This window comes from Streptopelia decaocto (genome assembly GCF_964273445.1).
Source record: "Streptopelia decaocto genome assembly, chromosome: 2".
Lineage (NCBI taxonomy): Eukaryota > Metazoa > Chordata > Aves > Columbiformes > Columbidae > Streptopelia > Streptopelia decaocto.
Window position 1 is genome coordinate 78,619,288 of NC_138655.1, and position 23,736 is coordinate 78,643,023.

Here is a 23,736-nt window from a genome sequence, read left to right on the forward strand (position 1 = left end):
GAGAACCAATGAGAAGAGCCTGGCTTCCAGGAAGAATTTCAGATTAGACAGTGAGGAAGAAGGGTTGTTTTGGGGCTGTATACAGTAAGAGAAGACTAACAGTACCATAAAAATATTAAAAGTATAATTGTAGGAAGAGCTGGTATCCAACCAATGCAGTAACCACTATGTATTTTTTTTCTTAATTTCTAGTTTTAACTTTTCACAAGGAATTAAACTGTTTTAAAGTTCAAGTAGATTTAAATGGTAAATATCTGGACCTGTAGCTGATATTTCAGTGTCTACAGAAGTGTGCAACTGTAAATAATATGTTGCTATTGGATGTACTAGTGATCAGCATTCTGCAGTGGGTAAAATATTTGTTGTGTTCTTGGAGGCTTGCTGGTATGTGGTGTAAATAGAAATAATGGAGGAGCTCTGTAGCTGCAGGAAGCATTCACTTTGTGAGAACAACCTATGCTACAGATGACCAGCAAGCAACTCTGCTGTTATTTGGTATCACTGACTTCCTTTTACCGCTTCCCCCTTTTTTATTTTAATTAAGAGGAAATCCTGTTTATTTGCTTTGAGGAAATATTATTTTCCAGTCTTTTTTTGTTTTGGGTTTTGTTTGTTTGTTTCTTTCTTCTTTCTATTAATCTGTTAAGGGGTGCTGACATGCTTTGGAAGCTTATTTTCTGACTCTGCAGTTGCAGTGCTTGGTACATAGGGAGTTGCTGGTAGTGGCAATACCATCTAAGTACCTTTCTTGCTGTTAATGACTGGTTTATCCACTATTGCAGATGTTTCACATTATCTGGCCTCTTCCTGGGAAAGAGTATTTTACATTTATCCTTCTCTTTTTGCATCTGCCATTCTTCTACCACAACCCTAGTTGCCTTAGCTGGAGAGGTATTTTGGTGCAGCTGTTTCTATGAAGACCACAGTCCATTACTCCATCTCTTGTCAGCTTGAGAGCAATCAAAGTGATATTCTAGAGGCACTGCTTCTTGGGTTTGCTTAACTTCTTAAAAGAATGTAAAAAGCAGTTAGTGAATCACTGAAAATATATTTTTATTTTCCTCTTCATTCCACTGGGCTACTACCCTTAGCCATTTCTTTTTTACTTCCTTCTGGCCTTTTTAATATCCTTTCACTCCACAATCCTCTCTCAAATCTAAGCATGTTAACTTAAGCAACTTTACATGGAGAACGATTCTCTAGGGCTGGCTGACGGATTAAGTGGCAGTACCTTGGTTGTGAAGCAACCTACGTTTGCACATTCTCCAGTCGTTTCCCATTAAAACTTAAATCCTTGTTCTGTTGTGGCACCTTTAGAAAAGCAGACCTCCTCCTTACATCTAAATGTTATGAAAGCCAGGCATACTGTAACCCAGAACCCCAAGGAATGCTTGATTGAAATAACAGATCAGAAAAGTCTCTTGCTAACATTCCTATGATTATAGGTTTGTTCAAGTGACAGAAACATGGTGTCAGCTAGCTTTCTGCATACAGCATAATTTTGGTCCAAAAAAACAATACAGCTCTTAAAGGCTTCACTGATGTAGTGTTTGTGGGTATAGATAACTTCTTAAAATGTAGCACTATTAGTTACCTTTCCTCTCTCTAGAATTATCTCATGTATTGTTGATTGGGTAGTTGGTCTGGTTCCTGCTGTAGAGCAGAATGTATTCCCTGTTAAGTAGGTGCTGAGACTGAGTGGAGTTAGTGAAGGGAACAGGAGTGACTCATTCTTAGATCCTCATAGGTAAATAAAAATACAACTTTATTTTAGCCCCTTCTGCTCTTTGGTATCTATCTCAGTTAATTATTTTCTTTGTATATTTGGTTTTGATCTGTTGGTAACTTGTACCTGGTTTCATAGAATCATAGAATGCTTGGGATTGGAAGGGACCTCAAAAGATCACCTAGTCCAATCCCCCTGCCGGAGCAGGAACACCTAGATGAGTCTACACAAGAACATGTCCAGACGGGTTTTGAATGTCTCCAGAGTAGGAGACTCTACAACCTCCCTGGGCAGCCTGTTCCAGTGTTCTGTCACCCTCACTGAGAAGAAGTTTCTTCTCAAGTTTAAGTGGAACCTCTTATGTTCCAGCTTAAACCCATTACCCCTTGTCCTACCATTGTTTGTCACCGAGAAGAGCCTGGCTCCGTCCTCATGACACTTACCCTTTGTGTATTTATAACATTAATGAGGTGACCCCTCAGTCTCCTCTTCTCCAAACTAAAGAGACCCAACTCCCTCAGTCTTTCCTCATAAGGGAGTTGCTCTACTCCCTTGACATCCTGCTTATAGGTCTGACAGCATTGATGTTGGAAATGCAGGAAGAAGTCTTAAGAAAGAAAGAAAGAGAAGAACAATCCATTGGTTCTGATTTCCCATTAAAAAATGAAAGGTGAAGAACAGCAACTGTAGAAGTTAGTTAAGTTACTGTATTACATCAAGCAGTGAGCATGGTGTAGGAGGAAACAGCAGATACCTTGCGTTCATTTTCACATGACCAAGTGACTTGAATACATAATATGAACACATAAAACAGAAATCTGAACTCATTTAACTCATTTTGAATTTAACTCTTCAGGCTGATGAGGGTCAGTGTCCGTGTGTCCTGATTTCTCTTAGGAGTATTTGAATGAGAACACTGATCATGAAAGTTCTTTTAATGTCGTTAATGACAAACTTTTCTTTCACAACAGATTTTTGCAAATACATAAGGAGAGTCCCTGTAACATAGGAGATTGTCTGCAAGCTTAGTACATGTAAAGATGCACATGCTATAAGTTATAATATAGTTAACTCCTATTCCAGTGTGTACAAAATGCACATCAGCTGCTTCAAGCTTAGTTTCCTGTAATCATGCCAGGTTCTGATATGGAAGGTCTTTGTATTTTGCTGTTGATACTCATATTTGTTCTCTCTCTCTCCCACCCTATCCACCTCTTTCTCCCTTTGCAGGCAAAGGCAGCTCAAGCATCTCATCCGACGTGAGTTCAAGTACAGATCACACACCCACCAAAGCCCAGAAGAATGCAGCTACCAGTGAAGGTAGGCAGCTGGTACTCATTACCCAGGTCAGGCCCCCCAGCATAATCCTAGCAATTTTCAGAAAAAGAACTCCTTCTCCTCATTCCTTCTGCATAGAGTATCATTGGTGTATGAGTAATTAAAAAACAGTTCTTCCTGCATACAGTTTTCACTTCTCCCTGCTGTAGTCTGATTTAAGCTTGTGACAAAGTACTTAAGATACTTCTGCAGAAGAAAAGTGTAGAGAATTTTGAGTAATTTTGCATGTTACTTTTTCAACAAAGGCTTTTTACTTAAGATTTCATGTGGTCCAATTTTGATCTTATTTTTGAAGAATATACTTAATGGAAGCTTTTTGGCATACATTCTAGGTTCAATCTTGGCCTCTTATTTTTGTACTATAAACACTATGAAAATATGAGTCATTTGTGCCAAGTTTTCAAAAATGTAGCTATGGCCATGAAGAGCTGACAAGGATTTAATTAGTTCAACACACCTCACCTAGAGTTACTGGAGTATGTGATCATCTGGGAGTAGATTTTTAATGTCTGGCAAAAGGGGCTGTCTTACGTGTCAGTATTAATACAAAGCTGTACTAACTGGCCTATGAACAGAGAAATGCTGATCCTTTCCTGCTGCCTTCTTATATGTGAGTAGGTGTACTCTGTTAAATGAAAGTTTATTTTCTCTAGTTTTTATAAGAGTGTCTTCAAAGGCTGAGAGGAAATCATTGAATCTATATGTAATGATATAAGCTGAAAGGATCTTTACATGATAAATTTATGTGCCTTAACTACTACTTCTGGTCAACTATGTCATAATAAGTTGGTTGTATTTAGTAATTACCAAATAATAATTCTGATTTCTTACACTTCTGGCGTTACAAATTAAGTCACAAGTTCTGACTTACAAGTCTGGCTTTATTTCTTATGGTTAAAAGAAATCATGGACTTTGAATAGTTCTAGCTTGGCAAGTCTGACTATGACTGTAGAATCTATAAAGTAAAAACAGTTCATGTAAGTAATAAATGACCATAGAAATCACAAGATATTGTTGTTAGGCATGCATAATCCCATATTAAGAATGAAGATCTGGCACCTGCGAGTCATGAGAGATACTGGTTTAGAATCTCTGCTTTTTAGTCTGGACAATACATTTACAATAAATGAATAAATGGTTAATAAATCAAAGTTGACTAGTAGAATTCATGTTCCTGTAAGCCTTAGATTAAAAAGTTTTGAGGTACCTGAAGGAGGTGAATTGCCAAGACATGAAAGTTAGGAAATGTATAAAAGCATTTTAACTTCTCTGTATGACAGCCAGGAAAAAAGAAAAGAAACCACAAAGGAATAGTGGAAACTCTGAAGTCAGAACTTAACAATTGCTTTAAATTTCTGGTTTCTTTCAGTCAGTAAAGCATGTTTTTTCCTTATTTTCAAATCAGATAATGCAAAAAAATCCTTTGCTAATCTCTAAGATTTATGTTCTTAATCTAGCCCATTGTAGAGCCAGTGAATACCAATGTTAACCCTGAAATCTTCACCACTGGTTTGCAACTGATTAATTCATTGGGGAGGGAGACTTAAATGCAGGCCAGTAGATGCTGTAGTAATTATATGTTTTTGTGTTCTCATACAGTTTTATAAAGAGTTCAGAGCAGTGGAGTTGTGTATTTTATACTTGGAGACAATTTCAGATGTGAGCCTAGTTTTTCTGTGCCCTCAAAGTGTGATTTGATAAACACTTTGACAACACAGAAATAGTCTCTTCCTCAGCCTGTGCTACTACTACTTTCCTACCAAGCTGTTGTGCTGAGGAGTTACTAATGTGGATTGGTTTAATATCAATTGCCTTAATGTGGATTGCTGTATAGTCTGTCAGATATTTTGAATGTCGTAACCAGGGAGCATAACACTTGCATGAAGGCAAGTGAGAGCAGAGACATGGGGGAAAAACAGGGACTGTTGAAACCAGTGCTGTTACTGGAAGGCACATTTATCAACTGGTGTGGATCTGGATTTTTTACTAATGCTGCCTCTCTTCCCGATGTACAGTAGACTTGTGCTGTCGGAGGATTCAGCTGAACGGAAATGTTCATACCTTCTCCAAGATGAGTGGACTTCTGTGCTTACAAGACTCAATGTTTTTATGCTGTTCAGTTAAGGAGTAGTGTCTTGGGACCAGCTAAGAACAGGAGCCTGATTGTGTTAGACGCTGTACAGGCAGTGCCAGTTATGTCTTTTCATTGGGATGCTTACATAACATTGTATAACTGTTAGTTAAATTTACCTTTATAGCACTCTATGCTCTAGTATTTGCTTGCCGTGATACAGCAGTACTTGCCTGCCCCAGAGACTGGTAAATGTATCTTGTTCTTCACCATGAGGCTGGTTTATCACAGGGAGAGAAAGCTCTAATTCTGCCCTTTGCTTTAGCCCTGTATTGTAAATTCCTATCACTGTAAGCTGTCCTATGAATCAGCCACATGTTGTGTGTGCTGAGATGTATGTATACTAGGTGTGGAGTGGGAAGGACTATGAAACATTGCAGGTGAACTCTTTTTCACCTTCATTGGCATGTGAAATGATCTCAATTGAACGAGTTGCCGATGGCTTCTTTGCACCCCTTGCATTTCTATTGGTAGCTGAATTCCTGAGTGCCCAGCTCTGTGAAGAGTGTACATTTTGTGTTTGAGGCTGAAGGCCTTTCACAGCTTCCACTTTTCAGCTTTGCAAACACACCTAATTCTGCACAGCATGTCTTCTCTTCTGTTTCTGTAAGACAGTTGACACACTTGTTGAAGGTGAATCAATGAAATGCCTTGAAACAGCTAGAAAGGAAATCTGTGGGACTGATTCAATCAAGCTCTGTGGTACTCTATAGCAGAGAAGTGGTTGTGTAAAGTACTTCTTAGAAAGGTATGGATTCCCAAGGACTGCAGTAAGGTGTCAGGCAGGACTCTTGCTTGAAAGATCAAACCATCCCAGGAAGTATCTGACAGCAGGTATTATCTTGCTGTCAGTTTGAACAATCAAGTGAACCACACTCTTCATCTTGTCTCCTGCAACCATTATGTTTCTCAGGTTTCAGTGCCGTGATGTGTCTTTATGGGATGGGTACAAGAAACGGGTAACAAGCAGTTTGAAATGGCTTATGTGGTGTTCCAGTCCTAGATATGCTGTCAAGGCAACATCAGTCAAATCTCTTGATGGGAATGGGAGATGCAGTTATGGGAAAAATACAGTACTTTCCCTCACATTGTAGATTATGAGCATCTGTAGACCTGTAGAAGGAGATCTTATGTTTCAAAGAGCCAGAATGCCTGGCACACTATTAAATGTGCCTGGGTGAACTGCACATCCTCTACCAGTGACGAACAGACAGAATGTATTAGTGTCCTTACCCAAACCAACTTCGCTCAGTGATGCATTGGAGAGGTGGCTACTACCCTGTTTCTGTTGTGTAAACGAATGTACATAATAACTGGCAGACAATGCAACTTCCTAAATTCAAACTTGAGATGTTAGTGATGCACTTAAGGGGGATGCAAAGGTGAGGCTCCACTGGTACAGAAACTGAAGTCTAGTCTCTCTTGTTGTGATTTTTCACTTTCTGCACTTCAGTGAGGGGCAGGTGGCAAAAAAAATACAGGTCTGGTCCTCTCTGTAAATCAGAGCATGCTGTAGGGACTGTTTGTTTGGCTATGGCTTGGCACAGAAGGAAGCATGGTAGACTGGGGAAGTGCATGCACAGATGCTTCCACACTGTCTTCTCTAATAAGGATACTACCTTTTACTTCTTTTCCAGTCTTAGATATTGTTTGTGATTCTTTACCCCATCAATCAACTACAGTTAGAAACTGGAGAACGCATGAGTTTTTGCTACCACCCACTGGTCTTCTGGCAAGTGAAAGACTAAATGGATTTTTGTGGGACATTTAAATGCAATTTGCTAGACACAGTCTCAGCTGGAATATTATTGTCTAGAACTTGATTTAGAAGATTAGACTGAATGTTTTTGTATGGGCTTACCTTGATCAGGGAGCCTTCTTAAACACTTACCTGCAGAGCGTGGAATGTTATGTCCAGGCTGGATGTTTCATATTAACTTGACTGTTTTTCAAATAAAAAAATCAGCACAGTTTGCACTTCATGTATATGGTTGTTAAGTGATAATCCAGAGGCAGCTTTAAATGGAGAACTCGTGTATGAGCTCCATGTACGAGTTCTAGTTTATTTCTCAGTTTCTATAAAATCAAACTGAAGGATTATGCCTGAAGCAAAACAGAGCAGAGGGGCTCAGTGCAAAATATCTCTGAATATATCCTGTTAAATGTTTATATTTGGAATTTTGTGGAAATAGAGTGAAGTCAGTTGCTGTATTCTGCAGAAGTAAATGATATCTGCTTTTAGTGATGTTGACTTTTAGGGACCTTCAAAAAGTAAGTGTTTAACTTTTTTGTTCATTTGTTTTTCCTTCTGCAGTACTCTGAGAATTCTAGTCTGGCTTCCTCATATCATATGATGTTCATGTACCTTAAATATACTTTTAAGAGACTGGTTGGAAAACAGATGAATTAAGAGAAGATGGATTTTCACCCATTAGAGCTGTGATATATGTTTACTATGGAGATCAAATGCATTTGTTTTGGCAGTACCTGTGTGCATCTCAACAGAAGAGAGGTATTTGTTCTGAAGTTTACGTATCTACTAGAAAAGTCCCCCATTCTCATAGTTTTATACTCCTTTCTGGTTTTTTTTTGGGCTTTTTAGTGATTCCGGTGCACTTGGTAGAGTTTGGTTAATGAGTGGACTCAATCTTAAGGGTCTTTTCCAAGCTAAATGATTCTGGGAGAAGCAAGCCCTGTAGCCTGGCTGAAATAATTATGCTCGTTAGGAACCATTCCCTCCATTAAATCATGTTTAGGGCAACTGTGTTAACATGTAGCATTTTGCAAATATGTAATGCTTTAATTACTCATGTAAGAGTGTTACTTTGTACCCTGTGCAAGGTGATACCTGGCTAAGGCTGATCACACTGTGTTGCTGTGGTCCTCAGCATCCTTTGATGGTGGATCCCTGCCACTGAAGCTTCTTGAAGTGAATGGTACATTAGTGAGTGCTGGTCTATTCTATGGGATTTCTGCTGTTCATCATCTTTCCCCATCATGTGATAAGTTCTAAAGAAAAGGATGGCTGTGAATGAGGAACTAGCCTTCTCTCAGTACTGGTTTCCATTCTGATTAAGTCCTTGGGACTTGGAAATAATAATAATAATAATAATCCCACCACAAACAAACCCTAAACATTGACAACAAAAACCCAAACCACAAAACACCAAACAAAAACAATGCAACCAAAAAAAAAACCAACCACCAAAACCACCAAAAAACAGGCAATGCCCTTCCCAACCCCCCCCAAAAAAAGCACCACCACCCCCAAAATCAAATCAGACAAACAAAACCCAAACAATAATAATGAAAAACAACAACAAACCAAACATACACCAAGAAAACCCTAGCCAACCAAACAAAATGCACCTGGAGCTAAGAGTTACAGCTGTTGGCAAGTTTTATGAATTTGGGAGTGCTCAATAGGACTTCTTCTGTTCTGAATATAGAAGTACAGGTATTCACTCTTTAGAGAAATAACAGCTACTCAAGTAACTGAAGCTGTATTGATATCCAGTTTTACATGGAAAAAAGCATAGTTGGATAAGCTTTTCTAAGAAGAGTTAGGCTCTAATCATATAATAATTGCAGAACTCCTTCATGCACTTGCTGTACTATTCTAATAATTTCTTAAGAAAATAACTTCCATGTGACTTTCAAAACCACTGGAATTTGGCTACTACTACTACTGTATCATTTTTTTTCTACCAAGTATAAGTGAATTAATGTGTAAATAGTATCTAATTGATAAAAGTAGGAATAGTGAGTATTCAGCCATATGATTCTTTCTTTGACGCTTAAGATATTAAAGACATTTTAGAAGGCTACACTGAATAATGGAACAAGCAGCTACTTTTGAAACATTTTTATGAACTATGGAAAGACAGCTTGAGCTTTATCAATATGTGAAATCTCTCAAAGCAGTTGTTTGGCAGTCTTATTTTCTAGGTCTACAAGTGATAGACTTTTTTGTCCCTGGCTTTCATACACAAAGGTACAAAAATTTAGTGATATCTTGGCTTTTTACATAGAAAAATTTATTTTCTGGAAAAATGTGAGCTCTGTATCAGAAAACATTTAGCACTGCTCTACATGGGAGTACATTAAGTGAGGTTTCTGGAACATAAAGATTTATTTGGGTTGTGTGCCTTTCATTTCACCTTACAAGCGAGGGAACAAAGTACACATTATAGGATATTTTCCAGGAGGATGTCATACTGTTAATTTCTCTTGGCTTCATAATCACATTCTTTTAAAAGGCTGTATGTCTTTTGGGTCTCTGAGTAATTCTTAATTTATTCAGTGAATTTAAGAGGAGGGGTCCTTGTGTTGTGCATGATGATGTACGGTACAAAAAATGTGGAAAGACAGAACAGGTCCTTCGCTACTGAATGATTTGATATTTAAAATGGTTCCTGATGACAAACCAGCCCAGGCTGAGATTCAGGTGTGTGCAATGCTCATCTTATTTCAGAGGGAGGGAGACCAAAAAACCTCAGAGAGCCAGTCTGCAAATAGGTAAACCTTCTGTGGATTGCATTTCATATAAAAAGGTAGCCATGTTCAATATACTGTAGTTACATTGAAGCTTTTGAGTGGTTTGTTCATCCTTGCAGGACACTGAGCTAATGAAGTGTTGTGACAAAGGACTGTTGCTGAAGAAAGGTGGTTTTCTGCCCACTTTTTCTTGATGGTTCTGTGGGCAGAAGGAGCTCCTTTGATCCCTTCTTATGTCTGAGACCTGTTAAGAAATCTTTTCCCACTTCGGTTCTTTAGTATCTTTCCTTTCATTTTTGCTCTAACATTGGAAGCTTAGCAACCCAGTATAAGAAATGAAAATATATGTATGTTCTTTCTGGATGCATGCAAGCATATACATAATTCCCAATTCGCAGTTCTTTCCCTGTTTATCTCCATCTTCATGTCTTTGTAGTGTCTCTTACTGGGAGCCTGGGCTCTTGGTTCTACTGTTCAAGTGCTGGCTAAGCAGACTTTCTGTGCACCATACAGAGTCTAAATTTGATATGAATGCTTGAACTTGCCCCTGCTTACTTGGAACTGGGCTGAGGTACAGTTGGCTTTGAGTGAACTGTGGCTGTTTTGAGTTGGTAGTGAAACTGGCGACCAGGTAAGATTCCTACTTTTCTAGCAGTGGAGTGTTCTAGAAAAGTGAAATGCTGCATTGCTCAATGTGCCAAAACAGAATCATTTGAAGCCAAAAAACTGGGGAAGAATAGGAGGGGGCTGGGAGGTGTGACAGTTAATAAATCCAGAACTATAAACACTTTGGCAGAATAAACAGAGCTCACTATTTAAATTCCTTTATCCAACATATCTGAATGCATACGCAAATATAATCACCTTGAGCAGTATGTAGAGGTACAAAGTAGTATAGAGGCTGTTCTTAAGCGCTATTTTTTGCGTTTAACCGCATCTTGTTATGCTTTTGCTATCTAATAGGCAGTGTTCCTGCAAAACTGTTCTGCTAATTATAACAATACCACTGCAATTGGCATTTAAATCAGAGTTCAAATACAAGGCAAAAGTAGTTGGGACATTGGCAAGGTTAAAGCTGCAAATTGAAACCTTATGTTATTCTGGCTAATTTGTGCTGAAATGCTATAGCCAAACGTTTAAGACTTGCCCAAACAATACTGGGAACAAATTGGAAAGGTACATAAAACTGAAGTCTTACTTGATCTACTGCCTGAAACGTAAGACCTACCAGAGTAAATGTGCTTACAGTATAGTTAAAGAGAAATGATCCCAATTTTAAAAACTGGTATTACCTTTTCCAAAGTAGGGTATGCTGCTTGGTAGGAGTGATTACGGTTTCTTCAATTACTTGTAAATCTGATTTTAAGGAATCCAAGATCCCAGATGTAATTCTTTCTGTAAAATGTTGCACCAAACTACTTAAATACTCTTATCACACTGAGGTTCTGCCATTAAATTGTTCTTTTTCTGTTATTGCCAATGCTAGCCATTTGCAGTATTTTCCTTCCCTGAAAAGTGAAGAGTCATCTTAAAGTATCTGGCGATTGCCTAACATTTGCTGTTCTAAAAAACATCTTTCTTGAACCCTGGACTGTGTCCTAAAACTGCTTGAAGAATATATGCAACCTGATAATGTGTGTTTAAATATGTTGGGCTTATCCATTTTTCAAGAATTTATGAACTGACACCAGCAATTTCCTCCAGATTAATCCTAGTACTTGATCAAAACAGTGAAAAAAAATTGGAACTGCAAGTTTTTGTCTTTAATTTGACAATCTCTGTTAAAATGTTGTAGTTTAAATATATTGCACTAAACATCCTGTGTTGTTTTCCTATATCTTATCTTTTAATATCACCTTGTTAAATTACTCTATAATTTTTAAGAATGATGCTGCCAACAGTGCCAAAACTAGCAGCATGCTTGAGAAATATCTTTTTAGAGTTGCTGGTTCATGCTGTTCTTCTGTTCTGGCTATTGTACCACATTGCCTGCTACTGTGTTTTTCTCAAGCTACTGAAGTTTGGCATCACCTTCTTTGTGCCAGCATTCTTCAGATTTCCATTGAGAAGTATGTACTGAGATTGGCTGACAAAAATGGCAATTCAAGAAGGGATAATGGTAATTCTTGTTAATTGTGACTGATGGATCGTCATTGGTTTAAGCAGTTAGAGTAGATTAGGTTGGAAGTATAAGCAAAAGTTATGAGTGTGAGTATAATCTGGTGGTTAGCTGTCTACCTATTCTAGTAGCCACACTTGAACATATGTGTTTTGTCTGTTTAGCAACTGTCCATTGTGATATTTCCTTTCATATTTAAGACTAGTTTTCATCTTGAACTGTGATGGTGGATTTGGGAGTCTGTATTTCTTGAGCCTGAAATCATAATTGCTGTTTCAATGGCTTTTTTTTTTTTTTCTGATACTAGAAAATAAGCACCCATAACAGCTTATTAGCTGTACTGAGCTAGAAGATTTCTACTCTGGCCTCTTATGAGTCTTGCCAGAAGGTGGGCAGAATATCTTTAGAGATGCATTGTAAATACTTGTAAGATCTGGTAATTAATTTAGAACAGCTATTTTGAGTTACCCTCCAACAAAATGAAGTATGGAGCCTTTTCATGGGCCTGTAGCCTACCTGTGATGTATTTATGTTGCCTTATAGATGTGAATGCATGAGTGGGAAGAAGTTTGATAGCTTCACTGGATGACTGTAACCTGTTACTTTGCTTGCAATGACTTGGCTATATCATAAATCTTAATTGTAAATTATCAGCCTCATAATAGTGACATTTCAGTTTGCACCAGAGCCTAATCTAATCTATCATGCTTTTGTTTTTCTCTAACATGAAGTCCATTTCCATCTTCTATATCCAAGAGAGTGAAATTTTACAGCACTTTCAGGTATTCATTCTTTGTGGGAAGTCTTTTACTTGTTGATGATAGGTAAACCGTGAGAGGTGGGAATTTCTGAAAGACAAACATTAATGTTGAAAGATCTCAAGCATGTAGGTAGTAGGAACAAATTCTTCTTTCCGACTTTAGAGTTTGTGATTTGATTAATCTGAAGATACTTATATGTTCATGTAGACATATGTTAATATAGATTTTCTTTTTTTTTCTCCCTTCTCCCATCACATCTCCCTGGCAAGCTTAAACATTTGTAAATCTTTAGCTTCCATTTGAGCAATAAAAACTTTGTGCAGCACCTGAAACCTCAGAAACTATGCAGAGCAGTTGTTAACTTGGCACAAAGGACTTTTATAGTAGTTTCATTGTAGAACAGAAACAAGTGTGGTCTAAATGATAAAATCATAATTGGATCATCTTCAGTGGGCTCTGGCTTGGGAGACTATGTTTACTTGGTCCTTCTTTATTGTGGGCTGAGATAAACCATTAGCTTGAACTCTGTTTCTGAAATCATCTTGCCTTTTGACATATTCTTTTGCTTTTGAAACAAGACTTTAGTAACTTTTTGTAATCTGCTGTAAAATTTCAATCCAATCTAATTTTAGCTGTGAGTTTTTCTCTTTGCTATTCCAGTAGAGTTAACTATCTCAAGTTTTTTTTTTAATGCCCTTGTACCTCATGTTCAGTTGTACTACAAATTTTCTGTCCAGCTTTGCATGTGTATTTGGAAGGCTTTTACAGTGTTAAGCATGTGAAGCTGATCAAGAAGCTGACGTGCCTGGTCTTAATGGGAGATTATGCTGGATTTGGCTAAAATTTGCAATGTTCTGAATCTGCTTTGGTTGCTCCCAGTAAAAAGAACTGCCATCAGTAGGCGTCAGTTGGTGCTGTCAATTCGTGAGACTACATGACAGAAATATTTTGGGGAAAAAAATATTGAGGAATACGTCTTTTTCTTTCTGCTGATGTGGCACTTGATAAATGATTAATCTGCTGGAATCCTTCAATATTTAGTACTGATCACTTCTGTCAGCGTCTAACTAAGGAAGACACGCTCCCACAGCATTTAATGAAATCTGAATATTTTGTTGGAGTATGCTGAGAATGTCATCCCTAATGAAATTGTATCTGAATCAAAATAACAGCACTACCATTCAGCCACAGGGTTCATATTTTACCAAACATATTAAATATCTCTTTTGGATGAAGGAGAATTAGTGTTCTCTCAGCTTAATGTGTTAATATTTTCATATCCTTTTACTTTCGTAAATTATTTTTGTTTATAATGTGCATCTCTGTATGGCCAAAAAAAAAAAAGAAACCCAAAACACACAGGAAACATGCACCCCCATCTGATATTTTCTGTGTTACTGTGATGTTGCTAGTCTTTTAAAATATTGCTCTTATGGAGAAGACTGGAAGGCTTCAAAAGCAAACATGAGATTCTGTCATGAGAAAAATATCATGATTATCCATAGATGTCCATTTTGAACTAGACAGCAGACAACTGCTGATGTGAACTGAAAAAAAGGCTCAGAACTGATGTCATTTATCTCATGTCCTGACTTGTGTTAGTGTTTATTCCAGTTCTGATTTGGACAGATGCCTAAAGGGGGAAATACATGGGTATCCTCCTGAATTTGGTGAGAAATTAACGCCTAGATTACTAATTTAACTTATCCTTCATTCATGCTTTGACTCAGAGATTTAAGGGAGTTTTATGCTGCTTAAATTTTGCACCGGCTAATTTTGTAGAAACTGGAACATATAATATTAGAGCCACTCCTTATTTATCCCAGAGAGATCTCTTCTCTTGTGTCTTGTCTATTAAGATGAGCAAAGAAGAACGATATGCCATGAATTTGTTGCTATCTAAGATTTGTGGGTTCTAAATTAAAGCAACCATGTTTAAATATCTGATATCCCATGATATTTATAAGAGAAGAATAATGAAAACATAACTAATCTGTAACTAAAATATTGACCTAAGCAGGGTGGGGGCAGGACAGGGTGGGAGGAAGGAATGTAGTTAGGAGCTGCAGGGAATAAAACTAGTTAGGCGGAAGAAACTGGAAAAACAGACAATATTAGCTGCAAAGTCATAAAAAAGTTAAAAAGTATGAGTGACCAAACCTTCGTATCCTACTATCTATTGCTCAATATGATATATTGTGCTTATTAATGTAGCAGACTCAGATTTTGCTGAAAAGATAGTGTTTCCTTTGGGCTCCTTCATAGAAATTGTGACCTTTTTGTTTGAATGGTTATCCAGTTGAGGCCAGAGAAACAAGAATTTTGTAGTGGATGGTTTAGTTACAGTATGTGCAGTCATGGTGAATCTCTGGAATCTGGTGGCTGCTGGGAAAACTCATGTATCACGTTACTTTGGTAAACAGATAGGCTTCCTTAAGCTAAAAGATAACTCAAACTCTGTGTGAAATTTACTGATTTTTATCTTGGAATTGGGATTGTGGTTCCAAAAAGTAGTTTGCATATCAGTCTGAAAAGGTTGCTTATTATCCTGAGCTAAATTATGTTTTTACTCTTGTTGAAATCCAAAAGTAAGTGTCACTTAAGAATTTCAAGTCCTAGCAAAATCTGTATTTTTTCAGAGCTTTGAAAGAATTCAGTGAACATTTGACTAAGTTGTGGAACCTTGCAGATATATCCCATCAAGAAGTTTCCTTAAAAACTGGTGCATCTGATGGCTTGAGCTGTTCTTGAAAGAACTCATTTGCACTGGAATAGGCAACTTGCAGATTTGAAAATCCACCTATCATCTTAAGTCGTTACTGTCATGAAATAACTCATCAAAAAGTTATCCTTTTGTTAAAGGGATATAGAAAAATAATATCCCTAGAGCCATTAATAAACTATTAAAACCTCTATGAAAAGAAAATAGCTGAAACATGAGCGAAAATCTGAGGCATGTTTGTCAGCTCCTTTTAAACTCAGGACCAAGGTCATCTTTGGCTTGAAACAGAGTGCTGTCAGTGATACTGCTCTCCATTTATGTTCTGACACATTCCCCTACGGTGAAAAAAAATGTGTATTTTAGGTGCTATTTGTAAGTTGGGTTTTTTATTTGTTTGTATTTGCATTCATTTGCTTGTGTACAGGAAACAAAATTCAAGATTTGGATGAGCTTCATCTCTTCCCATCTGTGCAGCTGTTGGAATTTTCACAAACTTTGGTGTGGGAGGATGCTCAAGCGAAAACGTGTTACCAGTTCTCAGCTCTTTACACAAGGAATTCCAGTAGTTTGCAGTGTGTGTGTTCACTCATTGGAAAAGCTGGAATTTTTTTGTTACCTTGGTTCCTTCTTGAAAATTAAACATCAATTCTGTTCTGACTTTGACTGTGTGTTAATGTGGCTCAAATATCACCCGAAAAAAACTGTTTCTGTTTGGATAGTAGTCTTCTTTTCACTTCTGACGCAGTTTTGTTGTGGTCCGTGAATGACTTGCTCAGGTCAAAATGCCCTGTTGGGGCATCATATGCAGAACTCAAAGTGTAACATGAGGCCTTTGCTCACCAAGTCAATTGTATTTATGATGATTCATCTTAATGCAGATGTACAGATTACTTGAAGCTTTTGAAGCTTCAGGTATCCTGGTCAGAGCCATTGTCATTTAAACATCTGGAAGCAGTAGGGAAAAAAAAAACCCACAACATCTTTTTTTCTTTTTCCTCAAGGGAAGATTTGTAGGCTGAAAACAAGGCCAGGAAAGCCAGTTGTTTAACTGTGTCACACCATCTTGTAAATGCTATTGTCTTACACATCCAGAGTATGATAGTCTTCAGATACAAGTATTCAAACCACGAATCACTCAATGGCAAAGGTTTAAAAAAAAAAAAATAATTATATATAGGTGTTGAAATACATGGTCTTATTTTCAGTGTTTGGCTCTTGCATGTTGTATCTTGGACCTGGGTGAAATCCTGTGTAGGAAACTTAAACACTAATTTTAATGATTTTTTTTTTTTCCCCTTCCCCCTCCTCCCCCCCCCCCCCCCCCCCGCTTTCTTTTTAAGGTTGAACTTTTGACTGTGGTACTGAATCTGATAACTCCCATTCCTTTGTGTCTAATTTTTGGATTTGGATAGAATAGTCATAATTAGCTCTGGTGTTGAGCTAGTGACTGAGTCTGAATGGACTAGGATTTGTGTTGTCATTTCTACCACAAGTTAGTTTGGTTCCCTATTGCGGAAATACCAAACTGAATTTGGCTTTGGGAAGGAAGGGATTACTCAAACTAAAGGTGCAGAATTTACACTGGTCAAAAGAAGCAGTAATGACAAAATATAGCAAAGGTAACAAACCATAAGTTGAAAGTAAAGCTGCTGTGCTGTGCATTCCAGCTTTAGTGTCCCTTCACAGGAAGCTTCTGTTGGAAGCAACAACATAATCTTGATAAACTAATATAGAGGTCTAATAAAATGAAACTTGCCTATTTTAAGTGGGCGGAAATCTGGAAAAAATACTAGAAGACTAGTACACTACTGAAACAATAAAAGCTTCCGATGTTGGATACTTTTGAGTTTATACTTACTGAAGAATCCTTCTTTGCTGGGCTACCCTTAAATAAGGTCTGTTGTCAGGATGGTTGTATTGTTTTGCTCCAGGCAATAGTGGCTTCCTTCATACACTGTTTGGAGCTTGTGATGGTAAGTATGTACCACTGAACTCAGCTGAGCAAATGCATTTCACCTATGAAAAATGGCATGAATGAGCTAAAAAGAAAGCACTTTCTGTTGTGCACAGAACATTACTGCTTCAGTGTTAGAATAATAAAATAATGATTCAATAATTACATAGAATATTATATACATAGTCTGTGTAATATGCTATTCTGTTAACTTTTATTCCATCAGTTGTCCTTCATGAAGAAGTTGAGACTGAAATATGTAATGTTTAACTGAAGTTCACAATGGAAGTGACACAGTTCAGAGTTTAATTCCTACTTCTCTTGTTGAAAATGCTAATGGAAAATACTTGATATATTTTCTTTAATCTAGCATGATGCTCGAACATGCAAGTCAGGCCAGCAGAATACTTTTATTTCTGTCTGCTTTCTTGTGGCAGCAATACCTCTTTGTAATACCCTGGTTTTACCATTACTCTAGCGAGCTTTGGAAGACACCAGTAAATTATATCCTAGAAACCTGCTGGATGATGGAAAGGCCATGGGCTTAAAGACCTATATGCCTGCTACCTCCTCTTTGTCATGAGTAGAGCTTGTTTTGTTGGCCACTGTGTTCCCTTCATCACACAGATAATATTGGATCCCATCCCTCTTAAGTTCACCTCCTGGAGATGTCTTACCATTCCTTATTCCTATGCCAGTGTTCCACTTTCTGAATGTGAGATGAAGCTGTCCTCAATGCCACCTTCTTGTTTTTCTGAATATGCTGGCCAGGCTGAAATGATATACATCACATTACAGGTTGCTTGCTGCCAAATTTTAGTCAAATATGTATTGCTCAAACTGCAAACCTCCAAAGCAAACACAAAGAGGAAATCAATATTAAATTAATCCTCTCTGAGGATGCATAAAGTATGGCTGCACTGAGGTTTACAAGTTGAGAGTGAGAGGGACCATTGGTTGTGTGGGAGTCAGAAGCCACTGGTATGCACAATTCCTTTCCTACTGCATTGCTTGTCTGGGCTGGAGTTGCTTAGCATGAAGACCTTAAGGTTTTTTAATGATAGCTAGACAAATGACTTTGCAAACCCATGGTTAACTGTAGAACCATAGGGCAATCATGGCAGTTTGCATTCACAGGATTAAAGGCAAATGAGTCACCTGTTTCTCTGGAGCCCTCGGAGCTGTGCATTTGCTTCATGTCATGTACTCAAAGCACCTTAGCTGAAACTGAACAAAACTCTGGAGCTGTCACTTTTGGACATGGAATGAAGGTTAGGTTGGAGATCTACTTTCTGTTCTTGGTTGAGAGATTGCTTTAGGGACAGTGCTTAGGTCTATTGTACTGCTGGTTTCCTTCCTGGATTTCAGCTGGGCAGCAGGAGAAATTGATATTGCTTGAAAGCTTTGGAGCCAGCTCTCTCTCAGCTGGCATGAGGGATGGAGGCATGAAGTAGTGGCTGATGGATTTCTTGAAACACTGAAATACCTAGACCATTATCATGTGGAAAACATGGATGAAAGGAGTGGGTCCTGCCTGCAGGAGATGAAAATTAAGTGGAATGGCATGGCAGAAATTTATGCAATTAGAAAATAAACTTGAATGCTATTTCATCCAGAAAAATGTAGGGGTTTTTTTGTTTCTTTTTTTTTTTTTTTCTTTCCCATTTTTTTCTTTTTGTTTTTTCCCCCCTGGAGTTACAGGCTTTGGATTTCGATAATTTCATCTGAAATGAAATTATATCCCATAATGTACAAGCAATGGTAGTCACAAAGTAATTAAGTAATTAAGCTACTTCCACAAGCAGAAAAATAGGCTTGATTACTGAAGTGACAATCATGATTGTTCTTCACCAAATGTTGTGAACAGGAAGAAGGAAATAAAAACCTTGCCTATTTTTTCTATAAGCTTAAAAGGGCTTCGGGTTGTAAAACTAACATAGAATGTCATCAGTGACCACCATGATCTATCTGCTGCTTGCTCTGAACTTTATTAAATTATTAGGAGCAGTTAAACTGTTGTATTGAATAATTTAAAGGTCTGGTTGAATTGTTTTGAGAAGTAAAGCTGCAACTTAGTAACTTAATCTTGAGTTGTTCTGGGTAAAAAACTTTGAAAATGAACACACCTGAAGTAGATGGGTTCAGGAGTTGAAAACATTCCCTGTTCACCTTGTTAATACAAAGGAAAGTATCTGCTTGTGTTGCTGAGACTTTGCTATTACTCCCTGTTGTTCAAGATGACACTTGCAGAGAGTAGTAAAGCTTTTCCAGAAGAGCTCCTGTGGTGTGAAGTTAGCAGTGCATCTTCCTGCTGCAAATTATCTATCTTATATTTTGTAAGCTTAATCTTTGTACAAGTCCTGTATGATTAATTTCAGCTGATAGGCAAACAATTTTCCATGGTTTCCCTCCTAAATATGTCAATTTAGGTTACTGGTGAAACTTGGATGTCATTAATCAAGCACATAGTGTAGACCTAGAAGGGAGAGTGTAAGAATTGTTGTCTATACTTCTTGATGACTGTACAAGGAATGACCACTTGCCAAAATGATCTGCAGACTTCAAAATTTTTCCGTGGAGTACAGAATCAAATTATGAACTTGAACTTGCTGACAATAGGCTTGCTTTCATTGATAGTTAAAGTTCTGAACCCTCAGGTAGAAACTTCTAAAGTAATGAGATCTCCACTGAAAAAGGATGTATTCTGGGGAGAATCAAGGAAATGGCATGTCTTAGTGTTGTGGTTTAATCCCAGCTGTCAACCAAGCACCACACAGTTGCTTGTTAATCACTCTTCCCTGCCCCTAGTGGGATTGGGGAGAGAATAAAAAACCTTGTGGGTTGAGATAAAGACAGTTTAATAGAATAGTAAAGGAAGAGAGAATAATAATAAAATAATATACAAAACTAGTGATGCACGATGCAGTCGCTCACCACTCACTGAAAAATGGGATATGATTTAGTGCCAGAGTTAGGTTATGGTTGGACTTGATGATCTTAAGGATCTCTTCCAACCAAAAGGTTTCTATGATGTCCAGCCCATCGCTGAGCAGCAATCACCCCCAGCCAGCTTCCCCCAAGTTTACATACTGAGCAGGGCATCACACGGTATGTTATATCCCTTTGGCCACTTCGTGTCAGCTATCCTGGCTGACTCCCTTTCCCAGATTCTTGGGCACTCCCCACCTTCTCATTGGCAGGCCAGTATGAGAACCTGAAAAGTCTTTGACTGCTTGGGAATGATTAAAACATCAATATATTGTCAACATTATTCTTATTGTAAATACAAAGTGCAGCACCACACCAGCTACTAGGAAGAAAATTAATTCTATCGCAGCCAAAACCAAGACATTTAGTACCCATCTCTTGAAGCTGTCACTTATCATTTCAGTCTGTTTCCTCACTCTCGAATGACAAGGCAGCTATCTGCCATTGAAGGCAAATTTTAACAAGACATGAAAAGGTGTGGTGTTGTGTTGTTGTTGTTGTTGTTTTTTTTAATGGTGAATGTTGTTATAATCTTAATGACTCATTTAACTATACTTTGTTTTGTCCTGTATGTAATAAACGTGTTTCTAATTTGAATAAATGGGTATTAAGTATCCGTCAGCTTGATACTCTGAATCATGTTAAGGCTCTGACTTACGCTGTACTCTGTAGCCAAAACTTGGAGCACAAGACTGACTTAAAGCATGTGCTCTGCTTGATAGTTATCTGTGTAGCACAGCAGAAGATGCAGTAAAACGGGTGGCATGTATCTTGCAGTAGTACTTAAACTAAAGCAGTACTAAAAATGTGGTGCTCAACAGATTTGGCAAAGTTGCTTTGGGAATTGCATGAATGCAAGAACACAGTTTCTTCCACCATTGAAATTATTGTGATATACGTTCATTAACGGAGAAAAAATTTAAGATGAAAAATGTCATGCCAGTGGGCAACGCTTTCTCATTGCTTTTGCATTCTTGCTCTTGCCATGTTGTAGAGATGAGTGTCTACTGACCTAGACTGGTTTGTAGAAGTCAAATGCAGGTTCTAATAAAAAGGAATTGTGTGATTTTTAGGTAGTTTATTTATCAAAATCCGTTAATGTAATTAAAACTGCTCGTAACTTGGTTGTGGTTTATCGAAATGTCGGAGAATAACATGGAAGCAGAATTTCAACAAAGTTAAATTCTAAAATAGAAAAAGTATTTTACTTTGATTTTTCAAGTTCACTGAATGACAGTCATTAGCCAATTAATATTTTATTATTTTTTTTTTTTCCTCCAATCTGTTATAAAAGTTCTGCAATTCAAAAGCTCCTCTTGTACAGATATCCAAGTATGCATATTTGGTATTTGTTTCCTGGTAGTATTTAAAGCAATAATGGTAATTGTGAAAAAGAAGTTTCCCTTGAAAGACAATGTAAAATGAAGTCTAGCTTTTTAATCATTGTGGCTTTTGCTTGAAACACAGAGTAATTTTATATCCCTATCAGTGGATGTATGCTGGTTATATGCTATTTATTTATTTATAGTATATTTATATTTGTAGCCATTTTATTAATATATTAAAAACATACATGACTGGAAGATCTTCAGTCTTAAAAGAAATGCCAGTGACTGTCTGGTTTAGGCAGTTGTAGAAAAGCCCTTAAACTATGGAAAATAAACATATTTCCCTTTTCTAGCTTAACTGAAAATTATTCAGAGATATTTTTTATGTTTACTTTTTTCACAGATATAGGTTTTTATAGCTACCATTGTCCTATGTCAAGTAGCATGGCTTGAAAAGTAATCTTTTGAATCTTCAGATTTCAAATGTTTTTTTTCCATGTCTACCTTCCACTTTTGTCCTGCCTATATAAAACTATAGTGACAAAGTTGTTAACAGTATTGAATTGCATTACTTTTTCCTCTTTTTCTCCCTGTCTTATTTTAGAGGCCAACTTAATGCTCCATCTAGGTAGACTTGATAAATGGAGTTGTTCCAAGTCTTGTGTGTGAAAACAAGGCAAGGATAGACTTAGAGAGTTGAAAATCTGCCAAAACAAACTTGAGTGGAACAGCTTAGTTCATCCGGTGCTGCACTTTCTAACACCATGGGGCTTTCTGAAGGTATTTCCGTTCTCAGATAGACATGGTCCATCGGGTGTTGAGAGAGGCAAGAACCTTTGTCATGAATGAAGTCGGTGTCCTGCAGCACTTAGGTGGGATTTCAGTCATCTTGGTAAGGAAGAAGTGACTGAGCTAGGCCCAGCCAGGCTGTTTAACACCACAGAAGCTTTTGGTATTTAAAGTAAAAACTGCTGTTATGTATATAGGTGGCAGCAAGTGCTACAGGCCCTTAAGAAGGCCAGCTAATGTAAATGAAGTTCTTTTAGAGTTCTTTCATGTTGTCATTTGAAATGTGTTCCACCAGCCTGCAAAGCACTGAAGTAGAATATATGAGCTTCTCTCTAGATTCAATTAGAAGTACTTTTCACTTTAAGCTGCATATTTACTTTCAAGAAGCATCTTGGTAGCAGATTTGAAGGTTTATGAGTGTATTTCATTAGAAGTGTAATGATCAGAGTAAGTTCTAGGGGAAAAAAGAATGGACAGAAGTCCAGAAGACCTAACCCATAAGGGAGACTGAAAGATCTGTATTTCCTTAGTCTTGGATAAGGTTGGGATGGGAAAAGGAAATAAGTGTGTCTTTGAATATGGAAAAAATCACTGCAAAGGATTAAGATATTGTCCACACTTGCTATGGTTGAGAGAATTAGATTTTAATATTAGATCAAACTTTCCTATGTGCATTGGTCTAGGCTGTGGTAAGTTCTGGTGCCTCTGCTGAGACATGAAGGAAAGAAAGATTGGCCTAGATTTTTGTACAACTTGTACTAACAGCTAACTCTACTGTAAAATGCAAGAACTAAGGATGAAAACAGACTCTTCGTGACCTTGTGCAGACTCCACCCCTTGTCTGCTGTCATGTTGGATGTGTTCACAAATGAATATTTTTCTAGTTTTAACCTGTAAACTGGGAATAGATTATCATTTATGAATTAAGAGTATACTAACACTGTGGACAGACTCTGCCTGCCTGTGTGAAAGATACCATCCTTCCAGCTTTACTACAAAATTCTGGATTTTCCCTTTAGAGAACACAGGCCTGAAGAAAACAAGGATTTGAATTGCCTCACAGCCTGGAAGAGCATCACTGACAATGTAACTGCCAAGGTAGTTTTCTTGGAAGCGGCTGAGAGTTTTTGTCAAGGGTCTCCAGGAAGCATTTAGTACTTTTGATCTACCTGTTCTGTCATTGGATCAACCTTTATATGCATTAAAAATACAGTAAAATGTAGCAGAAGGGCACATGGGGGAAAAAAAAAAAATGGCCTCCCTCTTTGTAGGAACACATGAAATAAAACAAAACTTAGATGTTCTCCTGTGCATGGGAAGGAGTAAAGTATAGGGAAACGCATTTAGGGGGTTCATTGAAAGAATGATGAATGGTAAATAAG

At 37.6% G+C, this 23,736-nt stretch overlaps 1 protein-coding gene across 2 annotated transcripts in view; it reads left to right on the top strand.

The window, feature by feature from the left end:
• FBXL7 (F-box and leucine rich repeat protein 7) overlaps positions 1-23,736 on the top strand; it is a 187,000-nt gene that overhangs the window by 42,318 nt on the left and 120,946 nt on the right. The window contains exons 1-2 of one of the 2 annotated variants that reach the window (XM_082045107.1): positions 2,960-3,046; positions 7,511-7,708. In XM_082045107.1, the coding sequence (XP_081901233.1) occupies positions 7,663-7,708 (46 nt within the window). In that variant the 5' untranslated portion in view covers positions 2,960-3,046; positions 7,511-7,662. Of the gene's footprint in view, positions 1-2,956; positions 3,047-7,510; positions 7,709-23,736 lie in introns of those variants that run through there. The other variant, XM_082045106.1, reaches the window with a different exon arrangement.